At 40.6% G+C, this 25,431-nt stretch overlaps 1 protein-coding gene across 6 annotated transcripts in view; it reads left to right on the top strand.

Annotated features, from left to right (window-relative positions):
* The window catches only part of PTPRA (protein tyrosine phosphatase receptor type A), a 159,507-nt gene that overhangs the window by 82,792 nt on the left and 51,284 nt on the right, over positions 1–25,431 (top strand). For 5 of the 6 annotated variants that reach the window (XM_060613629.3, XM_060613624.3, XM_060613616.3 and 2 more), the window contains 3 exons: positions 2,293–2,371; positions 2,938–3,279; positions 10,862–10,888. In XM_060613629.3, coding sequence (XP_060469612.1) covers positions 2,299–2,371; positions 2,938–3,279; positions 10,862–10,888 — 442 coding nt within the window. In that variant the 5' untranslated portion in view covers positions 2,293–2,298. Of the gene's footprint in view, positions 1–2,292; positions 2,372–2,937; positions 3,280–10,861; positions 10,889–25,431 lie in introns of those variants that run through there. The other variant, XM_060613600.3, reaches the window with a different exon arrangement.

The following is a 25,431-nucleotide window of genomic DNA, read 5'->3' as shown; positions in this document are numbered from 1 at the left end:
CCTGTAGTTCCATCCACGTAGCTGCAAATGGCAAGATTTCATTCTGTTTGATTGTCGAGTAATACTCCATTGTATATATATACCACATCTTCTTTATCCATTCATCCATCAATGGACATTTGGGCTCTTTCCGTACTTTGGCTATTGTTAATAGTGCTGCTGTAAACATTGGGGTGCATATGTCCCTTCAAAATAGCACACCTGTATCCCTTGGATAGATACCTAGTAGTGCAATTTGCTGGGTTGTAGGGTGGTTCTATTTTTAATTTTTTGAGGAACCTCCATACTGTTTTCCAGAGTGGCTGCACCAGCTTGCATTCCCAACACACTGACTTGAATACTGTTGCTTTATGCTAAGTCTTGAGTCTGGTAGTGTTAGCCCTCCAAGTTTGCTCCTCTTCAGTATTGAGTTAGCTCTTCTCAGTCTTCTGCCTCTCTGTATAATCTTTAGAATTAGTTTGTCAAAATCCACGAAATAACTTGCTAGGATTTTCATTGAGATTGCATTGAGTCTGTAGACCAAGTTGGAAAGAACTGACATCTTAACAATATCGAGTCTCCCTGTTCATGAACATATTTATGATTGATTTCTTTTACATTTAGTAGCTTTTATTTTTTCTATCATCAGATATGCCATTTTACCTTTGTGGTTTCTTACGTTAGAAAATCTTTCCTCATTCTGAGCTCACATAAATATTCATTTCTTTCCTTTTAAAATGTGTTTTTAGGGCACCTGAGTGGCTCAGTTGGTAAGTATCTGACTTCCGCTCAGGTCATATCTCATGGTTCACGAGTTCAAGTCCCGCATTGGGCAAGCTCGAGCCCTACCGCTAGTGAGTCCCACTTCTCTCTCTCCCTCCCCTTCTTTCTTTGCCTCTCGTGGGATTCTCTCTCTCCCTCTCTCTGCCTCTTGCTCACTTGTGCCCTCTCTCTCTCTCAAAAATTAAAAAAAAAAATGTGTTTTTAAGCATTTAATTCTTCTACCCATCTGGATTTTATTTTTGGTATTTGGAATGAGGTGACAGTCTAACCTTCTCCCCCTAAATACATAGTTATTTTTCCCCCAAACCATTTCCTATCAAGAATAGACATGTACACATATATAGTAATCAGCTTTCCAGTTTGTTTTCTAACCCTTTTGTAGGAAATTGTATGCTTTCCCAATTTTATTTTATTTTTTTATTTTTTTATTTTTTTTAATTTTTTTTTTTTTTCAACGTTTTTTTATTTATTTGTGGGACAGAGAGAGACAGAGCATGAACGGGGGAGGGACAGAGAGAGAGGGAGACACAGAATCGGAAACAGGCTCCAGGCTCTGAGCCATCAGCCCAGAGCCTGACGCGGGGCTCGAACTCACGGACCGTGAGATCGTGACCTGGCTGAAGTCGGACGCTTAACCGACTGCGCCACCCAGGCGCCCCTGCTTTCCCAATTTTAGATTATGGTCAGGTAGGAATAGTGGAGAAGTGATCAAATCTCGTATGGCTGCACCTTGGGGGAGGCATTACTAACCCCATTTCCCTACTAGGCATGTTGCTGGTACCAGAGTCAAACTCCTGAGATGTGTACAAACCACCTCCATCTCCCCACCCTTCCTCAGAGGTTCTCATGTACCCCTTGGAAAGTACCCCTTGCTTCCCTTGAGCATCACGACCATATTTAGTTACCACCAGGCTGTGAGGCTCCTGAAGATGGAATGTATGAGTGTATTGCTCCCTGGTTCTTTCCCTAGTACCTAGTTCACTGAAGGGCACAAAAATCCGAATGGACCAATGAGCCACTATTACCAGTAAGAATGTGCCACAGCCCTCTGATGCGGTTTGTGATGAAATAAAGGTTGGGAACAGCTGTATAAGGTCTGTTTCAAAGGGCATCACATTCATACAGTCACCCTACCTTCTCCAAACTTCTCATGCTGAACATACTAAAGCTGCACATGGCAAGCATGAGAGGAGCTTTTCACGGGACTGCTGCCTGGCTCTTACCCCCGGAGATGCAGTCTGCTATGGGAATTTTTTAAAGTTCTTTGGGTGATTCTAAAGTGCAGTCAAGGTTGAGAATCACGCTTTAAAAAGTAGGTTCTTATTAAGTATTATTTGTATTGATATAATGATTCAATTAAGTGGTTGGATTTGGGGGGAAATGTGCATATCAGACTCCCAAAAGATCATTGGTCCTATGTGCACATTTTATTGCTGGGAAGACTTTACTCCACATACTCCTTTGGTGAGTATTTTGGACATGGTTAACAATAATATAGGGCCTTATCTAACATGGCTGTCTGTTTTCTAGGCCAGCATGGATTCCTGGTTCATTCTTGTTCTGCTTGGCAGTAGTCTGATACGTGTAGGTGCCAACAATGCAACCACAGGTAAGTTGTCATTTAATAAAGCTGGCATTCAAAATGGAATTTTGCTGTCACATTTAATGACCTAAAATTGGAGACCTAGGTGATATTAAAGAAAGAAAAAATACTAAAGTTTTACTTTAAAGTGATGGTATAAAGTAAATATCTTTGGAAATCTGAGTTGTAGTGAATGCTCAACATTGCTCTATATACAATATACTACTTTAAAGAAGTAGATTATATGTTCATTCCTGAAAAATTTTTTTTAAAATGTTGCTACTTAAGATTCCTGTATACTGATTCTGAGGAAATAAGTAATGAATCCAGTTTTCTTCTTCCCTTAAACAGTAGTCCTTTGGAAGTGCTAGAAAGGGCCCACCATTAGATAAAAGTGTGTGTGGGGTGGGGGGGGGGGGTTGGGGAGAGAGAGAGAGGGAGAGGTCTTTCTTTGGCCTCCTGGTGTTTAAGAGTTTATTAAGGCTTGCTGCTTTGTGCCTTACAACTTCAAGCTATCACATTCTTCATGGGTTGTTTTCTTTCTTGTGTGTGTGTGTATGTGTGTGTGTGTGTGTGTGTGTGTGTGTTTATAGTTTCACCTTCAGTAAGCGTTACAAGATCTATGAAAACATCAACAACAGCATCAGTTAAAGAAGAGACCAAAACTTCAAGTCCTGCTTCTTCAGTAACTTCTCTGTCTGTGGCACCAACATTCAGCCCAAATCTAACACTGGGACCCACCTATGTAAGCACTGTCAATTCTTCAGACTCTGACAATGGGACCACAAGAACAGCAAGCACGGATTCTGTAGTCACTACAATTTCACCTAATGGAACGTGGCTTCCAGATAACCAGCTCACAGATGCCAGCACAGAACCTTGGGAGGGGAACTCCAGCACCGTGGCAACCACCCCAGAAACTTTCCCTCCTTCAGGTACTAGAGATGGTTTCTATTTGTTTTTTCTTTTTCTCTTTGAAGTTCCTCACCATTTTATTGTTTTGTGTTTTCTAGCTATAAGATTTCTTGAAATAATAAACATTGCAAACTAATGTTAGCAGATATAGAGAATTCTTAGGAATATCTGGCTAACATAGAGTTAAGAGGAAAGAAGAGATATTCCGGAGGCTATCCTGCTTTGCCTGACATTCCGGTTAGACCAGGGAGGCTTAAGTGTCAAAGGTGGAGGAAAAAGTTTGAAAATACAGGAGAAAGGGGAGCTAACTGATAATTCGAGAAGCTAAAGATGAAAGGGTGCAGAAGCTGCGTGACACGATTAGCCTTGAACAGAAGGGACCCTTGGAGATCATGGGAAGGTGAATGGGTCTGGACGTGCATGACAGATATGGGATAGGAATCCACAGGCTAGGGGTGGAGTTAGAGGAGCTCAGGAAACAGTTAAGTTGCAGTGCCAGTTTGCTCAGGGCGTCAGCCCTGCCCACTTCTTTCCTTCAGTTCATCACTAGTTGATTTGCAAGTGGCACCAGAAATAGAATCAGCCTTGAGTCAGAAACCAGGTCGGGTAGGGCAAGTTTCTGACCCCTTTGAGCCTCAGTCAGGGTCCTGGTCTATAAGAGAGAAGGGGTCCCTCAGATGGCTTCTGTGAAGAGTAAAGGAAATTGTCCCCCGACAGCTGTGTAACTGTCATTCCTTTCCTAGCAAAAATCACTGTTCCCTCTGTTTTGTTTTGTTTGAATGTTTATTTTTGAGAGAGAGAGAGAGAGAGAAAAGAGACAGAGCTGGGGAGGGACAGGGAGAGAAGGAGACAGAGAATCCCAAGCAGTCTCTGCACTGTGTGTGCAGAGCCCACTGTGGGGCTCCAACTCACAAACCATGAGATCATGGTCTGAGCCAAAATCAAGGGTCAGATGCTTAACCGACTGAGCCATCCAGGTGCCTTTTTTTTTTTTTTTTTTTAAAGTAGGCTTCATGTCCAATGTGCAGCCCAACATGTAGCTTGAACTGAAATCAAGAGTCAGACTCTTATCCAACCGAGCCACTCAGGCACCCCATTGTTCCCTTTTCTGTGGTCTCACCCCTTTGGTTCATATTTCTTCCCTGTTAGATGGTGAGGGCCCCTAGATTAGAATCACGTCTGGCTCATGGAGAGCATTCAGAAAGTATTTGCTGAATTGAATCTCATTCGGTTACTACACATGACATTTTTTAGCTAGACCGTGTAACCCAGACCCTGCACTTGCCTGCTTTAATCCCTTGTTTTCCACTGGAAAGGCTATGCAGCACTTGCAGTTACGAGCAGTCTGGTGAGCCACGCTACCTGAGTTTGGATCCCATCTCTGCTGTACACTGGCTGTGTGACCGTAGGCAGGTTTATTTCACCTCTGTACCTTAGTTCCTTCATCTGTAAAATGAGAACAAGTGATAGTAATAATACTTCCCTTGCTCAGGAACTAGTAGGATTAAATGAGTTGATACAGGGAAAGCATTTACAGTGCACACCTGCACACGGGAGGCACTATTTTTAAGCGGTAGGCATTGTACTAAGAGTTTTACGGAGGTATCCTATGAATCCCATGAGGTGGGTTCTGTTTTCTGTTTTGCAGGTGAAGGAGTTTTACAATGATGAAACTAACTCCAGGAGTGTTTTTCAAAGTAAAGGTCGTGACCAATTCATGACATCATTTTCAGTGGGCCATCCTGAGTGATTTGTTTCTTTGTTTTTTAAGTGGATGGTCCTGTTCCATTTTCTGTTCTTTTTATGTAATGTGTATTATTTTGTGAAACTTTAATTTCAGTTATACAGAAGCACATACTGAGTAACAGTGTAAAAGATATTTCTTGCTGTGAGTTATGGCTGTTGCTTAGGGAGGGAAGACGAAATAACGTATGAAATAACTCGTATGAACTGAATGAGTGGGAAAGGTGAGCCAGTAACCCATGCCTGGCTGACTCTGCAGCCTGTGTTCCTCGCTTCTGTCTTCATTTAACTGTTCTGTGAGATGACTGGATAATTCTCTCCTTTTCATAGATGCTTTAATGTAAGACTATAGAGGTTGAGTGATTTGTCTTAGATCTCAGAGCCAGCAGGTAGCAAGTTAGGCCTATTTCTCACTCTTGTGGTCTTTCCACTCTGCTGTTAAGGAAACGAATTTTCCATAATCTGCCTTAGGTCCAAATTATGCCACACCTAAGAAACCAGTTATTATACAGTTAACACATTTCATGTCTCAGGAGAGACTGAGGCTACATTTCACTGGTGACTTTTTCAAGATGAGTAAAACTCAAGGAAACCTTTATGGTACATCAGGATGTCACAGTCTGAACCCCTCATCCTTCTCATCACTACCCTCTTACCAGTCCTCCCATAATCGTTACTTAATAATTTTTGGTTAAATCAGTATTTAAGGCTTTATCTTACTATAACTGTGATATTATTCCCTGCTGAGCTATAGGTGTAATGTGATCATTTTTCTTTTCTTGTACACTTTTTTTCCTGGATTTTATAATTGCCTTATGTTTCTGTTTTAGTTTTCTTTTTGCCTATCGCCAGCCAGTTCTTCTCATACTTTCCATAGACTCTCGATATAGTTTCAACAAAGTCAGATCTGTCAGGTAATCTGTTTTTTGGTTTTTGTTTTTTCCTACAGATTTTCCTCCTGAGTCCTCCATTGTCTTACTCAAATCTGGGCTTGATCGTCAGGGCTGCTGCCTAGGTGTTGGTCTGGGATTTCCCTTCTCTTTTATTTTGTGAATTCCTTTGTTTCCTGGCTTCTATATTGACATCTTTGTTGGATTACTCCGTCATAGGGTAGAACATATCCTCCAGTAGCCTCCTGAGAGAGAGGTCCAAGGGAGGTACATTGCATGAGACCTTACGTGTCTAAAAATGGCTATAGGGCTGCGTATAGAATTTGAGGATGTATTTGTTTTCCCCAGAATGTCTAAAACATTGCCCTGACTCCTCATTTCCAGGCATGGAGGAGTCTACTGCTATCCTGATTCTTAATCACACTTTGTGTGTTTTGGGAAGATCATTCCTTTATCATTCATGTCCTGAAATTTTACAGAAATGTGTCTTGATGTGTATGTTTTTCATTCATTATGTTGGGTGCTTGATAGGGTTTTTGGAGCCTTGGTTCTTGATTCTGGAAATTTTTGGTTCTTCAGTTTGGGAGATTTTTCTTATATTTGGAAATTTTCTTCCATTGTCCATTTTCTCTGTTTTCTTCTTCTAAAATTCCTATTATTTAGATATTAGACATATCCTAGATTAATTCTTTAATCTTTTACATTTTTCTCTCCCATTGATCTTTGCTTTGAATCTCTGTTCTTTTCCTTTTTAAAATAAGCAAGTATGTATATATTCCTTTTTCTTGTGTTTATAACACAAATTATACACATATGGATTGTGTACATTTCTGCACGTTGCTTTTTTCCATTAGCCTGTCATGCTTGTTCTATATTACAGTAAAGAACTGCTTCATTGTATGGATATACCTTAACATATTTATCTGTCTTCCCTATCAGTGTTCGTTAAGGTTGTTTTCAGAGTACTCTTAGAAACAGTACAATTTGTCATTTCAAGCATACACGAGAATATTGGTAGGATAAATTATTTTAAGTGTCCATTTGTAAATTGGTGGATATTGCCAGATTTTCCTCTGTTGGGAAATTTATTCCTATAAATAGTGTGTAAGAGTGCCTGTTTTCCTTTGCTGTCTTTAGTGCCGTAAATTATCAAACTTTTGGATCTGTGCCAGTCTAACAGGTGAAAATTAGCATCTCAAGTGTAGCTTTAATTTGCATTTCATTGAGTGAGGTTGAGCATCTTTCCATATTTGGAAAGATCACTTGTATTTCTTTTTCTAAGAACTCTGTTGGTATCCTTTGCCCGTTTTTCTTATTAGAATGTTAGGCTTTTCTGACTCACTTATAGAAGCTCTTTAATGTTAGGGAAACCCTGGGGCACCTGGCTCAGTCAGTTAACAGACTTCCACTCAGGTCATTATCTCGCGGTTCGTGGGTTCGAGCCCTGCTTCGGGCTCTCTTCTGACAGCTTGGAGCCTGGAGCCTGCTTTGGATTCTATGTCTCCCTCTCTCTCTGTCCCTCCCCTGCTTGCGCGTGTACACGCTCTCTCTCAAAAATAAACAACCATTTAAAAAATTGTATTAAATGTTAGGGAAACTTTGTGTACATGTGATAAAGTTGCAAATATTTTCCCCCAGTTGCTCATCTAGTTTTTCTGCATTGCAGAAGCTATCATAAGCAATTTCAAATTTTTTTAATTAAAAAATTTGTCAGTTTATTTTAACTAAATATTTTCTAGGTATTAGATCATATATAGGAAGGCTTTCCTTACTCCAGTATTACAAAATAGTTCTCCTTATGTTTTCTCCTAGAGTTATGGTTTCTTTCTTCTGTATATGTACATTTGTGTGCATGCAGGTGTGTGCATAAATCTTTGATCGATCTAAAATGTATTCTGATGTGAAGTGTGAACTATGGATCTGTTTTTTCCCCAAATGGTTAATGACTTGTCCCAATACCTTTTTTTCTAAATATTTATTTATTTACTTACTTAGAGAGAGAGAGAGACATAGAGAACATGAGAGGGAGGGGCACAGAGAGAGAGAGAGAGAGGAAGAGACTCCCAGGCAGCCTCTGTGCTGTCAGCTCAGAGCTGTACTAGGTGTTCATCACAAACTGTGATATCGTGACCTGAGCTGAACTCAGGAGTCAGAAGCTTAACTCACTGAGCCACCCAGACGCCCCTGTCCCAATACCTTTTTTTTTTTTTAGCTTTTTTTTTTTTTATGTTTATTTATTTTTGAGAGAGACAGAGACTGAGCGTGAGCAGGAGAGGGGCACAGAGATAGAGGGAGACCTAGAATCCAAAGCAGGCTCCAGGCTCTGAGCTGTCAGCACAGAGCATCACATGGGGCTCAAACCCACGAACCATGAGATCATGACCTAAGCCAAAGTCGGACGCTTAACCGATTAAGCCACCCAGGCACGCCCCCCCTCCCCACCCCCCCACCCCGCCCGCCTCTTTTTGTTTCTTAGTTTGGTGTTTTTTTATGTCAGTACCCTTTAATGAATAATGTTTTTTTCCTCACTGATTCAAAATGCCACCTTATCATATATTGAATTCTGATATCTGATGTGTATTTAGGTTCTCATTTGTTATATGAGTTCGATTTCTTGGCATTTTTATTTTCTATTAATCGTTTTCTCTGTCCAGAAACCCCACCGTTCTGTTCTCTGTACAGAACCCCACCGTTTTAGTAATTGTAACTAAAATAATCAGTATTTGATAAAGTGAGTCATCCCTTGTTAATCTTATTTTTCAGAATTTTGCTAGCAATTCTTGATTATTTTTCTTTATGAACATTAGAATCAACTTATATAGCAGGAGAAAAGTTTCTATTGATCATGTCACATTTATAGATTAACAGGGACAATTGACGTCTTCAAGTCTATCTAAGAATGCAGTGTATTCCATTTGCTGAATTCTTACTTTGTATTTCTTGGCAGTGTTAAAGTTTTTGCCACTGATGTTGCACATGTTTTGTTCAGCTCATTTCTAGATATTTCAGAGGGGTTCTTTGTTACTTTGGTGTTTTGCTTTGTTTGTTGTTAGTATAAATGGAGTATTTTCTTCCACTGTGTCCTCTAACTGGCTGCTGTCGGGGCTGTGAAGGCTTCTGCTACTGTCATTATTTTTACTGTCATTTTTGACATACATCATTATTTTAGTTTTGAGTATACTACATAAAGCTGTTGGGTTTTGTAGGTATATTTTATCCTGATCATCTTAATAAATTTCCTCAATGTTTGGAGTGCCTGGATGGCTCAGTTGGTTAAGCGCCCAACTCTTGATTTCGGCTCAGGTCATGATCTCACGGTTTGTGAGTTTGAGCCCCACATTGGACTCTGCACTGACAGTGTGGAGCCTGTTTGGGATTCTTTCTCTCTCTCTGTCTCTCCCTCCCTTCCTCTGTCTCTTTCTCTCACTCTTTCTCAAAGTGAATAAGTAAACTTAAAAAAATAAATTTCCTCAGTGTTTGACATAATTTTCTTCAATTATCATGCCTTCAAATTAGTCTTTCTTTTTGTCTTTAAATGATTTGATGAGTATCTTCAGAACAAGGTTAGAAAACAATGGTAAAAGTCAGCCTTGTCTTGTACCTGACTCTCAAGGATGCTTTTAGTGGTTTTCCATTAATACGGCGCTGACTCTTGGGTTGAGATATAAACATATTTATCATGTTTAGGATTTATTAATTTATTCCTGTTTTGAAGAGCATATATGTCAAATTTTGCCAGTTGCCTGTTCAGCATCAATGAGCAAGATCTTTCTGATTTTTTCCCTCTTTTTATAATACGCTATGGTGAATCATTTTAATAGATTTCCTAACTTTATTCACATTTCTGCAAAAAAAATCATACTAGGTCATGTTGTATTTTTCTTGAATGAACTGTAGCAATTTGTTTGATATTACTTTATTTGGGATTTTTCCATTGATAATTTGTAAGTTATTTCTAAATTAAATTGGTTTATATCTTTCCTTTATATGTGTGCTGTTTTTTAATTTTAATTGTATGTGTGCTATTTTCGATAACTTTTAGTTGTCAGTGTTTTGTTTTGCTTCACAGAAATCATTGAACTTAACCTAGAAAATTGTGCATCTCATTCATGTTTTCAAAATTACTTGAATGGGTTTGAAGAAAAGTCATCTCTTAAGATTAATTTCCTACATAGTGTTAATATTTGTTATCTTACATACTTGTGTCCATTTTCATGCTTAAGTTGGCTAACCATTTATCTGTTTCACAGTTTGTTGCTTTTTTCCTTCCAAAGAGTGGGGTTTTTTTTTTCAGTTTTTATTTTTCAGTTTTTATTTCATTAATTTCTTTTCAATTCTTACTCTTTCTTTTTGCTTTTCTTGGATTTATTTTGTGCTCTTTCTTTCTTCCTGAGTTGAATGCTTGACTTGTTTACAGTCTTCCCAGTTAATTAATATATTTAATACTATGAATTTTTGTAAGCACAGCTTCAGCCATATCCCATAAGTGTTCCTGTGGGTAGTTATATTAGTTATGGTGCATTCTAAATATTCTGATAAAGACAGACCAAAATTCAGTGACTTAAGTAGACAAAACTTTGAAAAAGTTTTCTCTGTTAGTATATAGAATTTGGTCTACACTGGTTAGATTTTATTACCTGTTGCCATTTTAAGTCCTTTATATTTTTAACTTAATTTTGCCCTGTTGTATTTCATGAATGACCTAAAAGACATAAAGGCCTGTAATACAGTTATGTTTGTATTTCTCTTTGCCTTCTTATAGGTGCTGCGTTGCCTTTGTGCTCTGAGAGGACAAACCACTGGTTAAAGTTTAGTGGGTCTGAGCAATCTTGTTTCCCATTTGTTGGAGGGTACCTCATTCTAGCTCCAACATACATAAAGAAAGAGCTGATTTTGTCTTAACTTAGGTTGAATAGTAATGTTTTTCTTTAATTTGAGTGAATGTTTCTATTTTTCACTTACTACACAGGTAATTCTGACTCGAAGGACAGAAGAGGTGAGCCAGTCACCTTATGTCTGTTGTCCCTTTTACAGTGTACGGTATTCATCATGTTTCCTCTGCTCAGTCTTGGTAACCTTGTGCATCGTACGGTTGTGTGTTTACTTTCCCTTAAATTGTTTCCATATTAACCTCGTTCACAAGAGTAACGGAAACAAGTATTCATTATGTTTTCAAGTACAGATTATGGATTCTAACAGTTATGATATCTTTTAGATCTTTTAACAAGTAATAAAACAGCTGTATCTTATTTTATCATATCACCTTGCTAATATCACCTTTTGGTGATATTAAGCCATTATTTCTACACCAGAGCTAATTCCTAATGTCTAGTCCATAATTGCCTATAAACATCCTAGTTTTTTGTGTTGTTTTCCCTAGTCTATAAAGCATCGACCCTTTGTCATTTTGTATGGATTTTATGGGTTTTCACCCTCTAGCGTGACATCCCTGTGACTGGAGATGCTGTGTCAGTGGTCTAAGCAGGACTGCCGGATCCCTGGTCACCAGAGAACAGATATGGGAGCACTCGTGTGCAGTGACACATTTTGCTTAGGAGAGTAGTAAGACTGTCATCAGAGGGTGTAAGAGAAAGAGATCATCCAAAATCTAAGGAATGATCATCACATTTGAGTTTCGAAATATTAATCTGTGAACCAGTTTTTCTCATATGTCACCTACTTTATTAAATGAGACTTCTTGAGGCTTTTTGTTTTCTTACTCTGTTATTTAACCATGCACAATTTTTCCTGCATAATTAAGTAATGGAACATTTGAAGGCTTATGAATTCCCACTAAGTAGAAAGCATCTGAATCAGAAAACTAGATATATAACCCTTTATGTGTTGTCCATCTGCCAATGTATTTGGTGAGGATTAGTGAGGTGTTATACTGTGCACACATGTCTTTTGATTATCCAGCTCTCACTTTCTTAAACTCAGGAACTGGATTCTATTAAGTAGTGTCTTTGCTATTCACATTTGCTTACTAGATTTTCACTATCAGATGTAGAACTTAACAGACTTATGTTGCAATAGATAATTATATTTGCTCCTTAAAACTCTTTTAACCAATCCGAAAAGTCCAAGTGGTGTAAGCTTGAAGACTAAACATATAGCTCTCTGATTTCTTCCTCTACATAGTGTGTATTTTCTTAATATTTAGCCTTTCCTTGCCCCCCGGTATTATCCCTGTTTTACCTAGGTAACAAATAAAGATTTGAGTAGTTTTAATATTATGATTAAAAAGAAATAAAATTACCTTGATTATCTAGATTATTGCTAATTGTGACATTATTTATATGTACTAGCCCATATCCTTTTTAAGTGAAAAAAATAATTTTATATAATTGCTTTTGACCAAACAGGAAAATGAAGACATATACATATTCTCAGCAATATCTAAAGCCCCAAATGTAATGACACTTTTACCAGAGCAGATCTTTAGAAGTATTTCTATAAATTTTGATATCACATTCTAATTGTAAAGCCAAGTGCTTTCTGAGAAATGAGGCAAATTTTTAAAAAATATTTGCATCATAATGGGTTTGCTAAGCGAAGTATGTCATATGCAGATGAATTAAATTACCAGCTTTTCTGCACTGGTCTCTGGGATGGGGTGCTTTTGAACAGCAGTGGCTGGTGTTTTAATTGTCAAAACAGAAAGGAATAAAAAGAGAGGAAGGGAGGCAGGCAGCTTTGCTTCCTTTCTTTTGAAGTCTAAGAAACTGGTTGTTTTCTCATGTGTATTTTTTTTTTAATGTATCCCTCATTATTTAGTAGTACTAGCTTTTTTTCTGATTATGGTAAAAATATACTTCCTATCAAATTTGCCATTCTTACTGTGTTCAGTGGAATTAAGACATTGTCGTGCAACCATCACCACCATCCATCTCCAGAAGTTTTTAATCATCCCAAACTGAAACATCCCAAATTAAACACTAACTCCTCGGGGCACCTGGGTGGCTCAGTCAGTTGAGCGTCCAACTTCGGCTCAGGTCATGATCTCACAGTTCGTGGGTTCAAGCCCCGCATCAGGCTCTCTGCTGACTGCTTGCTCAGAGCCTGGAGCCTGCTTCAGATTCTGTTTCCTTTTCTCTCTGCCCCTCCCCCGCTCACCTTTGTCTCACTCTGTTTCTCAAAAATAAATAAATGTAGAAAAAAATTTTTTTAAACAAAAACCGCTAACTCCCCGTTTCTCCCTTCCCCCAGCCCCTGGTAACCACTACTATATTTTCTGTCTCTATAAATTTGTCTATTGTAGATACCTAATTTAAGTGGAATCATAGCAATATTTTTCCTTTTGTAACCAGCTTTTCTTTTAAAACATTCGTACTGGTGTTAATTTGGGTGGTTTGTGTAATATATAGTAATGCATTAAGTGCAGTTCAGGTGTTATCTTTTAAGTACATTTTCACCATGAGGTCCCTGGCCACTAGTACACTCTCCAGCTGTTATTTAATCTTCACTAATTTTATATAACAATTTTATTAGTTTTGTTCTAGAGAAAACCAACTCTGAGACAGATTTGCATGCAGCAAGTTTACTGGAGAGTACTTTCTCTCTCTGGCACCTGAGAGGCAGTAGTATTGAGTAGAGACAGGACATGAGATGCCACAAGAGCAAAGGTAGGAAAGGCCTCAAATCCTGCAGGGAGCTTGGGAGCTGGAATGGGGTTGTAAGAGCTTTTCCCTGGGCCAGGCTACTCTCTCTCTCTCTCTCTTTTTTAATGTTTATTTTTGAGAGAGAGAGAGAGAGACAAGAGCGTGAGCGGGGGAGGGGCAGAGAGAGAGGGAGACACAGAATCCAAAGCAGGCTCCAGGCTCTGAGGTGTCAGCACAGAGCCCAATGCAGGGCTTGAACTCAACGAACCGTGAGATCATGCCTTGAGCTGAAGTCAGAAGCTTAACCGACTGAGCCACCCAGGCACCCCAGGGCCAGGCTACTCTTGTAGGCCAAGGGCAGTTCCTGTGAAAGCCCTTGACTAAGAATTGTTAGCCACTAACCCTCCTAGCAGCTAGGAGAATGGGTTCTTTGGTCTTGAAGGGGAATCTATAACATCTCCTGTTCTCAGGAAGTTTGAGCAGGTGGTGATGCATATTCTCATTCATCTATTTAGAGATTTTCTTGTGTGAGAAAATGCTATTGAATGATCTTGATATATAAAGGCTAGGGAGTGAGTGGCATAGTGGAATGTTCAGAGAAGCAGTGTATGCTGGTTAAAAGCCTGGGCTCTGGAGCTAGACCATCTGGGTTTGTGTGTTGACTCTTAACCACTTACTAGCAGGGGGGGATAGTTGTCTAACATTCCTGTGACTCTTTCTGCCATTTGCAAAATCAGATAGGAACACAGTGTCTTTCATAGGGTTGTTTTGGAGAATGAAGTAACACATATAATGTACTTGACCTAGTGCTGGGTCAGCACATAGCAGTTGCTCAGCAAGTGCTGGCTATCACATTGCTACTCCTACTATTCTGTTATTGTTACAGTTGATGGGAGATTAAGGAGGTCAGGAATCTCAGTTGGTCAATCAGGACTCACAGAAACAGGGGCAATCGTAGACCTCCTGGAGGCTGGTGTGTGCACAGATCCCAAGGCAGGATCATCTTGCAACGGTACCACTATAACGGTAGACATTTAGCTGTTCCTCTGCCCTGTACCTTTTATTTTATTTTATTTTATTTAAAAATTTTTTTTTAACATTTATTTATTTTTGAGACAAAGAGAGACAGAGCATGAACGGGGGAGGGTCAGAGAGAGAGGGAGACACAGAATCGGAAGCAGGCTCCAGGCTCTGAGCCATCAGCCCAGAGCCCGATGCGGGGCTCGAACTCACGGACCGTGAGATCGTGACCTGAGCCGAAGTCAGCCGCTCAACCGACTGAGCCACCCAGGCGCCTCTGCCCTGTACCTTTTAAACAAGGTTCTGCATAAACGCATCTCCTCCTACCTTTTATTTTAATAGTTTTTTTTAATAATAGGATTTTTACATAAGGACCTTATCACTGATAATTGTTAAATAGCAAGAACACAAGGTAAAGCTATTGTAATCATACTTTAGATTATTTTAGGTGTAATAGTTTATATAACTGGGTTTTTTTTTTTTATATCCAGAAATAGTATCCTCTAAACATTTGTGAAGAAGGAGCCCTTGAACTACAGAGTTCTAGAACCAGACACAGTAAGCATTCTACTGAACCACAGAGGCTCCTTCAAGTTTCTCAGCTCTCATCAGATCACCTGCTCCCCCTGGCTTTCATACTTTGCTAAAGTTGGAATCTAGAAAGAGGTTCACATTCTTGTTTAAAGAAGTATTTTTTTTTGATCATCATAGTAAGTGACATTATTGTGAACTCCATTTTTAATGGCTTTCCCTAAGTAATCATATATTCATTCAGTACCTGTTAGATGTGAGGATTCCAGAAAGAAAAAAATATACATTCCCTGTCTCATGGAAGAAACTCGTGAACACCAAGCATCAGAGCCCACTTGGCTACACACTATTTGGATATACCATGCAAAGTGTATTTGGATATACCATGCAAAGTGCTGCCAGGGAGCTTGAAAACATTTGTGCCTGGAGAGTGGGAAGGAGGCATGAGGATGAGCTTTAGGCAGTTTAAATTAATATGGTGACTGAGGAAAATGAAGATGCACCAGGTAGGGTGAAAGAGTAAGTCAGGTGTATGAGGAACTGTGCACCGTTGATGTGCATGAGTTGGGGAGTGGCCAGATCTAGCCTCGGCACAATGGACCCGGTGGTACAGTGGGCCCAAGGGTCAGGGTGTCTCTTGGTGATGGGAAGGAAGGAAATGATGACATAGTCAGATTTTTGTTTTAGAAAGATAACGCCAGAGGCCTTAGGGAAGATAGGTAGGCAATGGAAATTAGTTTCTCAGTAATAATTTGGCCCTAGACAAGATTGGGCTCAGCCCAGTGGTTTGGGCTCTTGAGGCAACCTGATGATTTTTGCTGTTTTTAGAGCCAATAGGAAGGACTTAACATTTTAACTCTGCCTTTGAGAACTGATAAATACTTCTGTCAAAAAGTGTAGAGATGACACAAAATGGACCTCAGGAATTGAGCTAGAGGAGTATGACTTTTACTTCAGTGGTTATTTTTGTAGTTGGCCAAGGTGTGTCTGAGTCTTTAAGTGACTCACCTGTCTACATGTGAACCCTTAGAATAACATGACCCTTTGTTTTCTTGGAAAAGGGAGATAGCAAATAGACGTCTATTGTCCCAGAATATCATTTTAGTATTTTTGAAATTCTGTCCCATAGGGGCGCCTGGGTGGCTCAGTCGGTTAAGCGGCCGACTTCGGCTCAGGTCATGATCTCACGGTCTGTGGGTTCGAGCCCCGCGTCAGGCTCTGTGCTGAAAGCTCAGAACCTGGAGCCTGTTTCAGATTCTGTGTCTCCCTCTCTCTGACCCTCCCCCATTCATGCTCTGTCTCTCTCTGTCTCAAAAATAAATAAATGTTAAAAAAAAAAAATTAGAAATTCTGTCCCATAGTCGGAGTCTAAAAAGTGAAATTTTGCTAGAATGGATAGTGGATAGGAGGTGGGGGAGGGCAAGGAGTAGACCAATGTGCTTGCCTTGCCTACTACGCCAGCCTGTATCATGCAAGGCCACCTCTCTGGAAGACCTAGACCAGGACATGCCTTAGCATGATATGACAAGTCTATCCAGTTATGGAGGAACTCCAGGAGAGTGCCTGGATCCTGAGTCTGTGTCCAAGTCTGAGATTTGATACAGGGAGCTATAAGTTCTCTCCTCTTTTGTTAATAGATCTGAGTCTCCTTCCCTCACAGCAGTGTGGAGATGTCTTTCCAATCTGTATTGTTTTTAACCATATCAAAAACATGGGTGTAGGGGCACTTGGGTGGTTTAGTGGGTTAAGTGTCCCAACTCTTGATTTTGGCTTAGGTCATGATCTTATGATCATGAGATTGAGCCCTGTGTTGGCTTCTCTGTGGGCATGGAGCCTGCTTAAGATTCTCCCTTCCTCTGCCTATTCCCCGCTCATGTCCATGTGTGTCCAACTCTCAAAAAAAAACCCAAAAACCATGGATATAATTCGTATGTCAAAAGGTAAAATCTTGCTTCTGTGACAGAGGACTGTTCTGGCCTAAAAGCATGGAATAGTTAAAGTGGTGCTGTCCTGTAGTTTATGAAGAGCCTGGAGAATAGTGTCACTTCGTGGTTTTGCTTTAGAGTGGCAGCTTTTTATGGACAAGTTAATGTCTGTGCTTAGTCTCCTCACCCATTCAAACAGGGCTAATAATGGTATCTAAGGGTTCTTAGGTTAATTGAGTGATATATGTGCATGGTGCTTTGCTCTGTGCCTGCTATAGAAGTGCAAAAATACTCACTGTAATAATTTTTTATTAATTCCTAAGTTATCAGGCCAGCTGAGTCTCTTGTCACATTGCTTGCAGTTGTTGCATTGGTCATAAACAATACTGCACTGCTTCCTGGGACTTGTTCCATCCATCCATTCATTCAGGACTTGTTCTGACCACCCCACTTTACATCACAGAATGCTTCCTCCATTTCCTCTTTTACCCTGCCTTATTTTTCTTCACAGCACTCATAACTACATGTATTATATATTTCTTTACTTACCTGTTCTTTCTTCCCTACTAGACTGTGAGCTTCATGAGGGTAAGAAATTTTGATTTTATTCATTACTGTACCCTCAAGACCTGCCTGACACAATAAGTCACTCAAATATTTATTGAATGAAAGAATAAATGCTGAGTGCAGGGATATCTCAGTGTGATCTTGAATCCATGCCTTCAAGAAATTTGTAATTTAATGGACATATAGTCAATGACTTTGATTCAGTGTGATTAGTGTTGTAGCAGAGTAGGTACATAGTGTTATGGAAGTACAGGAAATGAGCCGTTACTCACAAAAGGTGATATTTGATCTGGAATTGTATAAGTGGAGAGGTGGTAATAACATTCTAGATCAGGGTTTGGCAGACTTTTTGTATCAAGGACCAGATAATATATAATTTCAGTTTTGCAATCATACTATCTTGGTCATATCTATTCAACCCTGCCTTAGTAGTGCAAAAGCAGTCATAGATAGTGTGTAAATGAATACGGATGTGCTGCAATCAAATTTTATTTATACAAGCTGGCAGTGGGCTACATTTGGGCTGTAGTTTTCCTGTTTTAGACAGAGACTTGCCTGAGCCCAAAATCTGGACTGAGGTTCTCTGCTAATATGTGAACTTTTGGATGCCAAGGCCAAGTGTCTTCTCTTGACATCAGGCACTTTGCAAATGCTTCTTCTTTTAAATCATCCATTAACTGGAAGAGGTGGAGAGTGATAATACGTTTGTATTTCATAAGGCATTCCACAAAGTTTCCAAGAGGTTGTCACACTACTACTAAGTAGGATAATAGGTATTTGAACTCTCAGGTTTGTCTGACCCTAAAGCCCCATGCTCTGGAAATGGCTTTCTTTTGACCTCCTGCTGAAATGAAAATTTGGCTAGATAATAACTCCAGGTTCAAAGTGCTTCCTAAGAACTTGGTAGACAGGGCACCATTGGCTTTGGCGATGGTATTATAGATGTGAAGTCATACATAAATCTGATTCTTGTTTCTCTATTACAGGGAAACTTTTTTCTTCCGTTGGAAGTTTTTAAGGGTGGCTTCTGGTTAATTGGTTGATTTCAATCCAAAGTTTTAAAAGCTTGGTCAGGATGTATCTAGGTAAATCTCCTTTTTCAGTATTGCCACTCAAACTTGATGATCCCTTTTGGCCTGATAACTGAGCAGACTTTCTTGTATACTTTCTTTCCTTCCTACCTTACTGTTCTCTTCTTTGGGAACTCCTAGATCTGTCCAGTTTGTCTCTTTACTGTCACAGTTTCTATCTCACTCTTACTGCTTTGTGTCTTGGGAACTTCCATGATGTGGTTTTTCACATTACTAATTGGTTTTTCAGTTTCATGTGTTCTCCTGTTCAGCCTTTCTGTTGAGATTGTTTCTCCCCCAGTTGTGTTTTAGTTTCTAAGAACTTTCTTAATTTTCAAATTGCTCCTTTCCCTCCCATTTCTTTTGTTGTAGTAAAACACACATAGCAAAATTTACTATCTTAACCATTACTAAGTGTACAATTCACTGGCATTGAGTTCACTGACACTGTTGCGCAATCATCTCCACCATCCACCTCCATAATTCTTTTCATCTTGTAAAATTGAAACTCCATACCCACTAAACTGTAGCTCTCCATTCCCCCCTCCCTCCAGCCCCTGGCACCCCCCCATTCTACTTTCTGACTCTGAATTTTACTACGCTAGGTACAAGTGGAATCATACAGTATTTGTCTTTGTGTGACTGGCTTATTCACTTTGCATGAGGTCTTCAAGGTTCATCCATGTTGTAGCATATGTCAGAATTTCCTTCCTTTTTTAAGGCTGAAAATATTCCATTGTGTGTGTATACACCATTTTGCTTGTCTGTTCACTCACCAGTGGCCATGTGGTTGCTTCTGCATGTTAGCTGTTGTGACTAATGCTGCTACAAACATGAGAATACAAATATCTTTTCAAGATCCCGCTTCCAATTTGGGGGGGGGGGGGGCATATACCCAGAAGTAGAATTGCTGGATAATATAGTAATTCTATTTTTAATGTTTTGTGGAACCACCATACTGTTTTCAACAGTAGCCGTACCATTTTACATTCCTACCAGCAGTGCACAGGGCTCCAGTTTCTCCACATTCTGGCCAACACTTGCTATTTTCTGGAGTTGTTTGTTTGTTTGTTTGATAGCAGCAGTCCCTGATAGGTGTGAGATTGCTCCTTGTTTTATAGTGGCCTTTTAAAAAAATTGATGCAGTGTGCTGTTGCAATATATATATATATTTTTTAATATGTATATTTTTAATGTTTATTTATTTTTGAGAGAGAGAAAGAGAGCATGAGTGGGGGAGGGGCAGAGAGAGAGGGGGAGACACAGAATCTGAAGCAGGCTCCAGGCCCTGAGCCGTCAGCACAGAGCCTGACGCGAGGCTCAAACTCACGAACCATGAGATCATGACCTGAGCCAGAGTCGAACGCTTAACTGACTGTACCACCCAGGTGCCCCGCAGTATATTTTTAAAGATTATTCTATTTAAAGAAATATTCTATTTCTTGTATTGTGTCTGTTTCCCAGGACTGCCATCGCTGTCCTTGGTATCTGTGAAGATCACTTACAGAGCTCTGGTTGAGCTTTACCCTGGAGCATTGAGTGGATTAGAATGTGCTCACAGTAGGTATCGCTTCAGGAGGACAAACAGGGACGTATCCTAAACTAGGGGTTCAGTCATGGTTTAGGAAGTTGGACGCAGTTCTCCTGTAGGTGGAGCTGCCTTCCTTTCTTTTTTCCCCTTCTTCATGTCTTGTGGCCACCTAGAATTACCTCAGGCCCAATCCTTGCCCTTTCTCTGTCATCAGGGCTGACCCAGGAAACTCTCTATGGGCCCAGTGTACCTAGCAGTCATGTGCAATGTAAAAACCCTTTCTGGGTGCCAGTTCTAACCAAACCAGAAAAAAGCGTTTATGAGGCAATCGGGGATATTTAAACAGTAAGTGAATATTAGATTAGATTAAGGAATTAATGTTGCTTTATAAATAGGTTAATGGTATTTTGGATACGTTAAGAATCCTTATCTCTTAGTGTTACATATTGAGATAATTACAGCTGAAATGATAGGTTCAGCTTTGCTTTAAAATAATCCAGTGGGGGAGGGGTGGCGCCTGGGCAACTCAGTCCTTTGAGTCTTGATTTCAGCTCAGGTCACGATCTCATGGTTGTGAGATCAAGCCCCGAATCAGGTTCCATGCTGAGTGTGGAGCTGCTTAAGATTCTCCCTTTCTCTCTGCCCCTCCCCTACGTGTGCACGTGCTCTCTCGCTCTGTCTCTCTCAAAAAAGAAAAAAAGAATAAAATAATCCAGAGGAGTGGGTATAGACCAGTGGTTCTCAACTCAGGGTGGATTTCTCCCAGAGGACATTTGGCAATGTCTGCAGATGACTTTGGTCATCACAATTGAGGTTTTCTGCTGGCATCTAGTAGGTAGAGCCTAGGGATGTTGTTAAACATTTTACAGTGCATATGACAGTCCCCCCGCAACAGAGAATTATCTGGCCCAAAATGTCAGTAGTGTGAGGTTGAGAAGCCCTGGTAGAGATTTAAAAAACTGACATATAGTGATAACGTTGGAAGTGAAGTGATATGTACACAGGAATTTGCTGTAGTGTTCTCTTTATGTAAGTTTGAAAGTTTTCCATAATACGAAGTTTAAAAATATATGTGCAACTTATATTTAAAAAAAAAAAAAAAAGCCATCAGCACTCTCTGACAGAACTTCTACTCTATATAGAGTGCTGTTTTCCCAGCTCAGTCTGAATGGGGCACACAGCTTGTTACCCAGCCTGTGGGTGTACGGGCCCTGCATTGACAAACCTTTGGTTAAATACCATCCTGCTACCCCAAGGCCTACATTCATCCACGGGTGGGCCTGGTTGACTCTAAGCTTGGGGTGTTTCCAGGCCCAGACTTGTTGAGCTAGTACTTAACCTTTCAACTGGAGGCTCTTTGGCTCTGATTGATCTCTCCAGTAGTCCAGTCCTTCTGCGTTGTCTTCTGCAGATCCCTGTTTCGGGTCTACTAATGCCACTCTTTGTTGCCTTCCAGATTTGCTTTTGATTCATTAGTATTTTTATATTTCTTCTATCATTTCAATGTAATTTTGGGAAGAGAAAGAAGTAAGATTATGGATTCAGTTCACTCTCTTGAGCCAGCAGATGTCTCTAATTACCTTCTTTTTATGCGTGGTGGACAGCCCTTTGTGATTGACATTTAACAAAGCCATATTTAGCGATAAGTCATTAATCTAGTATTTGTTTAGTGCCAAATGTATGTGAAATTCTGTCTGGGTTTTAAGTATGTGGTGAGAAACAAAGCAGGTACATAATTCTTGCCCTTGTGGAATTTATGGTGTAAAGGACGGACACTCATTAATCAACTACGCTCAAATAAGTATATAACTACAAAGTGTGGGAAGTATTATCAAGAGCAGTAACAGAATGCTTTGTGAGAATAACAAGGAAGATAGCAGCCAATACTGACTGAATACATACCGTGCGTACCTGGTTACTGCGCCAAGAACTTTACATGGATGATCTCATTTAATCTGCAGATAACTTATTTTAGAGATAAGGAAACTAAGACTTCAGATCCTAATTTAGTTTTAGGAAGTCAAGAGAGACCTCTCTGGGAAAAGTAACACTTAAAATGAGAACTGAATGACTAGGAGGTAGCCAAGCAAAGAACGGAGAGAGGCTATGTAAAACATGAAGGAATAACATATTTGAAGGCCTAAGGAGGGAATGAACTCAGCATGAAGGGTGTTAGAGGCAGAAGTGGAGTGAGCAAGCAAAGTGTAGCAGGGGATAGGGTGGGCAGGGGCCAGCGGGGGAGGTTGTTCTACGCCAGGGTAAGGGAGTTAGATTTCCTTCTAAAGGCTTGGGAAACTATCCAAAGGTTTTATAAGAGAAGATGGTCTGACTCGCTTTCTTAGAGACCACTCTGCCTGCTTTGGGGAGAATGGATTGGCAGTGGACAGAGGCTTACTGTGGTCCAGAGGAGAGAGGATGGGGATTGAAACTACAGTGATGGCAACAGGATGGAAATAGGCACACAAATTTGAGGCATTGATTTGAGCCCTAAAACATATTACTTGTAGCTGGGTTGGATATAGATAATAAGCAAGAGGAAGAAATCAAGGGGATATCCACGTTTCTTGAGCAGCAGGGTGCGTGGTAGTGCTGACTACTGAATGGTGAGGGAAAGGTTTTAGACACGGAAGGTTTCACTGCCTGTGAAATTTAAGTGGAGGTGGCATATAGGCCCAGAAGAGAGGTCTGACCAACCAGTGCAAATGTGGGCACTGCTAGCATATCATTTGTGCTTACAGCCATCTGTCTGATCAGATTGGCTAGATAGAGGTCAGGAAAGAGTGCCAGCGTGTGCCTGGGTGGCTCAGTCAGTTATGCCTCTGACTTCCGCTCAGGTCATCATCTCATCGTTTGTAAGTTCGAGCCCCACATCGGACTCTGTGCTGTCAGCACAGAGCCTGCTTGGGATCCTCTGTCTCCCTCTGTCTCTGCCCCTCCCCTGTTCACACTCTCCCTCTCTCAAAAATAAATAAACATTTAAAAAATTAAAAGAATTTAAATAAAGAAAAAGAAAAGAGGCCAGGGACGGAGCCCTGAGGAAGTCAGACACTTTGAGACCTGTTGTTGGAAGAGGAACAGCTAGTAAGGTTAAAATGAGGTGGAGCAGCCAAGAGGTAGAAAATCAGAGGAGTGCTTTGTTTTGGGAACCAAGAGTTGAAAGTTCTTCAAAAAGGAGGGAGTATGTAGCCGGTTTGAATGCTCATTTCATATGAGAGCCACATACCAGGGTGTGTTTGAAAATTGCCATCAACATGGGGCGCCTGGGTGGCTCCATCGGTTAAGCGGCCGACTTCGGCTCAGGTCATGATCTCTCGGTCCGTGAGTTCGAGCCCCGCGTCGGGCTCTGTGCTGACAGCTCAGAGCCTGGAGCCTGTTTCGGATTCTGTGTCTCCCTCTCTCTCTCTCTGACCCTCCCCTGTTCATGCTCTGTCTCTCCGTGTCTCAAAAATAAATAAAACATTAAAAAAAATTAAAAAAAAAAAAAAAAAGAAAATTGCCATCAACAAAGAAGCATGGTATACCTCCCATCTCTTTTAAAAAACCTTTCCAGGGGCACCTGGGTGGCGCAGTCGGTTAAGCCTCCGACTTCAGCCAGGTCACGATCTCGCGGTCCGTGAGTTCGAGCCCCGCGTCAGGCTCTGGGCCGATGGCTCGGAGCCTGGAGCCTGTTTCCGATTCTGTGTCTCCCTCTCTCTCTGCCCCTCCCCCATTCATGCTCTGTCTCTCTCTGTCCCAAAAATAAATAAAAAAACGTTGAAAAAAAAAAAAATTAAAAAAAAAAAAAACCTTTCCATCCCACATCTCCCTCCAGCTGCTGTTCCTTCTCTCTGCACCTCTTTATGGTCAAAGTCCTCACCTCAGAGACGAGGTAGTATCTCACTCTCTTCTCTTTCCATCTTTATTTCACTCCCTTTCGGCTTTCTCACCGACTGCTCAACTGAGACCACTCTTTGAAAGGTCACCAATAGGGGTGCCTGGGTGGCTCAGTTGGTTGAGCGACCGACTTCGGCTCAGGTCATGATCTCACAGTTTGTGAGTTCAAGCCCCGCGTCGGGCTCTGTGCTGACAGCTCGGAGCCTGGAGCCTGCTTCGGATTCTGTGTCTCCCCCTCTCTACCCCTCCCCTGCTCACGCTCTTTGTCTCTCTATCTCTCAATAATAAATAAACGTTAAAAAAAAAAAGTCACCAATAGCTGCTGTCTTGTCATATCTTGTTTCACTTCTCTGTGAAACTCACCTACTTAAAATCTATTGACAGTATCTGATTGAGTTGATTACTCCCTCCTTGAAACACTCTTTTCTTGGCTTTTATGATGCCATATTCTGCCAGATTACTTCCCATCTCATGACTGCTGCTTATGAGTCAGTTTAGCTAGCTGATCTTTTAAAAGAATGTAAATCCAGTTATATTTCTTCCCTTTTCAGAGCCCTCCAATCACATAGCGCTTCTCATCACATTCAAAATTAAATCCACACTGCTTACCATGGCCTACAAAGCCCCAAGTCTTCTGGCTCCTGCCCACCTCTGCAGTCACATCCTGTACTAAAACTGGCCTTTGTGCTATTTCTTGAACCTGCCAAGTTGCTAAGGGAGATTATGCTTGCTGTTCTCTGTACCTAGAAAGCTCCTTGTGCAGATCTTTGATGGTTTACTTCTTCACATTATTTAGACCTCTGCTCAGTGTAAGCACTATAGACCTTCCCAAACTACTCTAAAATAACCCCCTCTAGCCCATCAGTCTCTCCCTTTACTCTTCTTCATAACACTTGCCCTTGTCTGAAATTGTATGTTTACTTGTTTGTGACTAATATGCCCCTACTTCCCCCAGATTGTAGGCTCTCAGTCACTTGTCTGCTTTATGACTTCTCTGTTCTCAGAGTCTGGAACAGTGCCTCGCTACAGTTACTGATCAAGAAGACAAGTCTTTGGGTCACCTGGGTGGCTCAGTCCAACTTCAGCTCCAACTTCAGCTCAGGTCATGATCTTGCAGTTTGCGAATTCAAGCCCCGAGTCGGGCTCTGTGCTGACAGCTCAGCCTGGAGCCTGCTTCAGATTTTGTGTCTCCCTCTCTCTCTGCCCCTCCCCCACTCATGCTCTGTCTCTGTCTGTCTGTCTCAATAAAAAATAAAAGTTAAAAAAATTAAAAAAAAAAAAGACAAGTCTTTGAGGTGACAATAATGGATGTAATCCAGACCATATGTGACAGGATTGACCTTTGCATGGGAGGGACACGCCCTCCCTTTTAGCGAAACAGAAATGGTGAAGTTAGTTACAAACACAGACTAGTTGTATGG

This window comes from Panthera onca, chromosome A3 (genome assembly GCF_046562875.1).
Source record: "Panthera onca isolate mPanOnc1 chromosome A3, mPanOnc1 haplotype 2, whole genome shotgun sequence".
In the NCBI taxonomy this organism is placed as follows: Eukaryota; Metazoa; Chordata; class Mammalia; order Carnivora; family Felidae; genus Panthera; species Panthera onca.
This window is presented reverse-complemented; position numbering and strand designations above follow the sequence as displayed.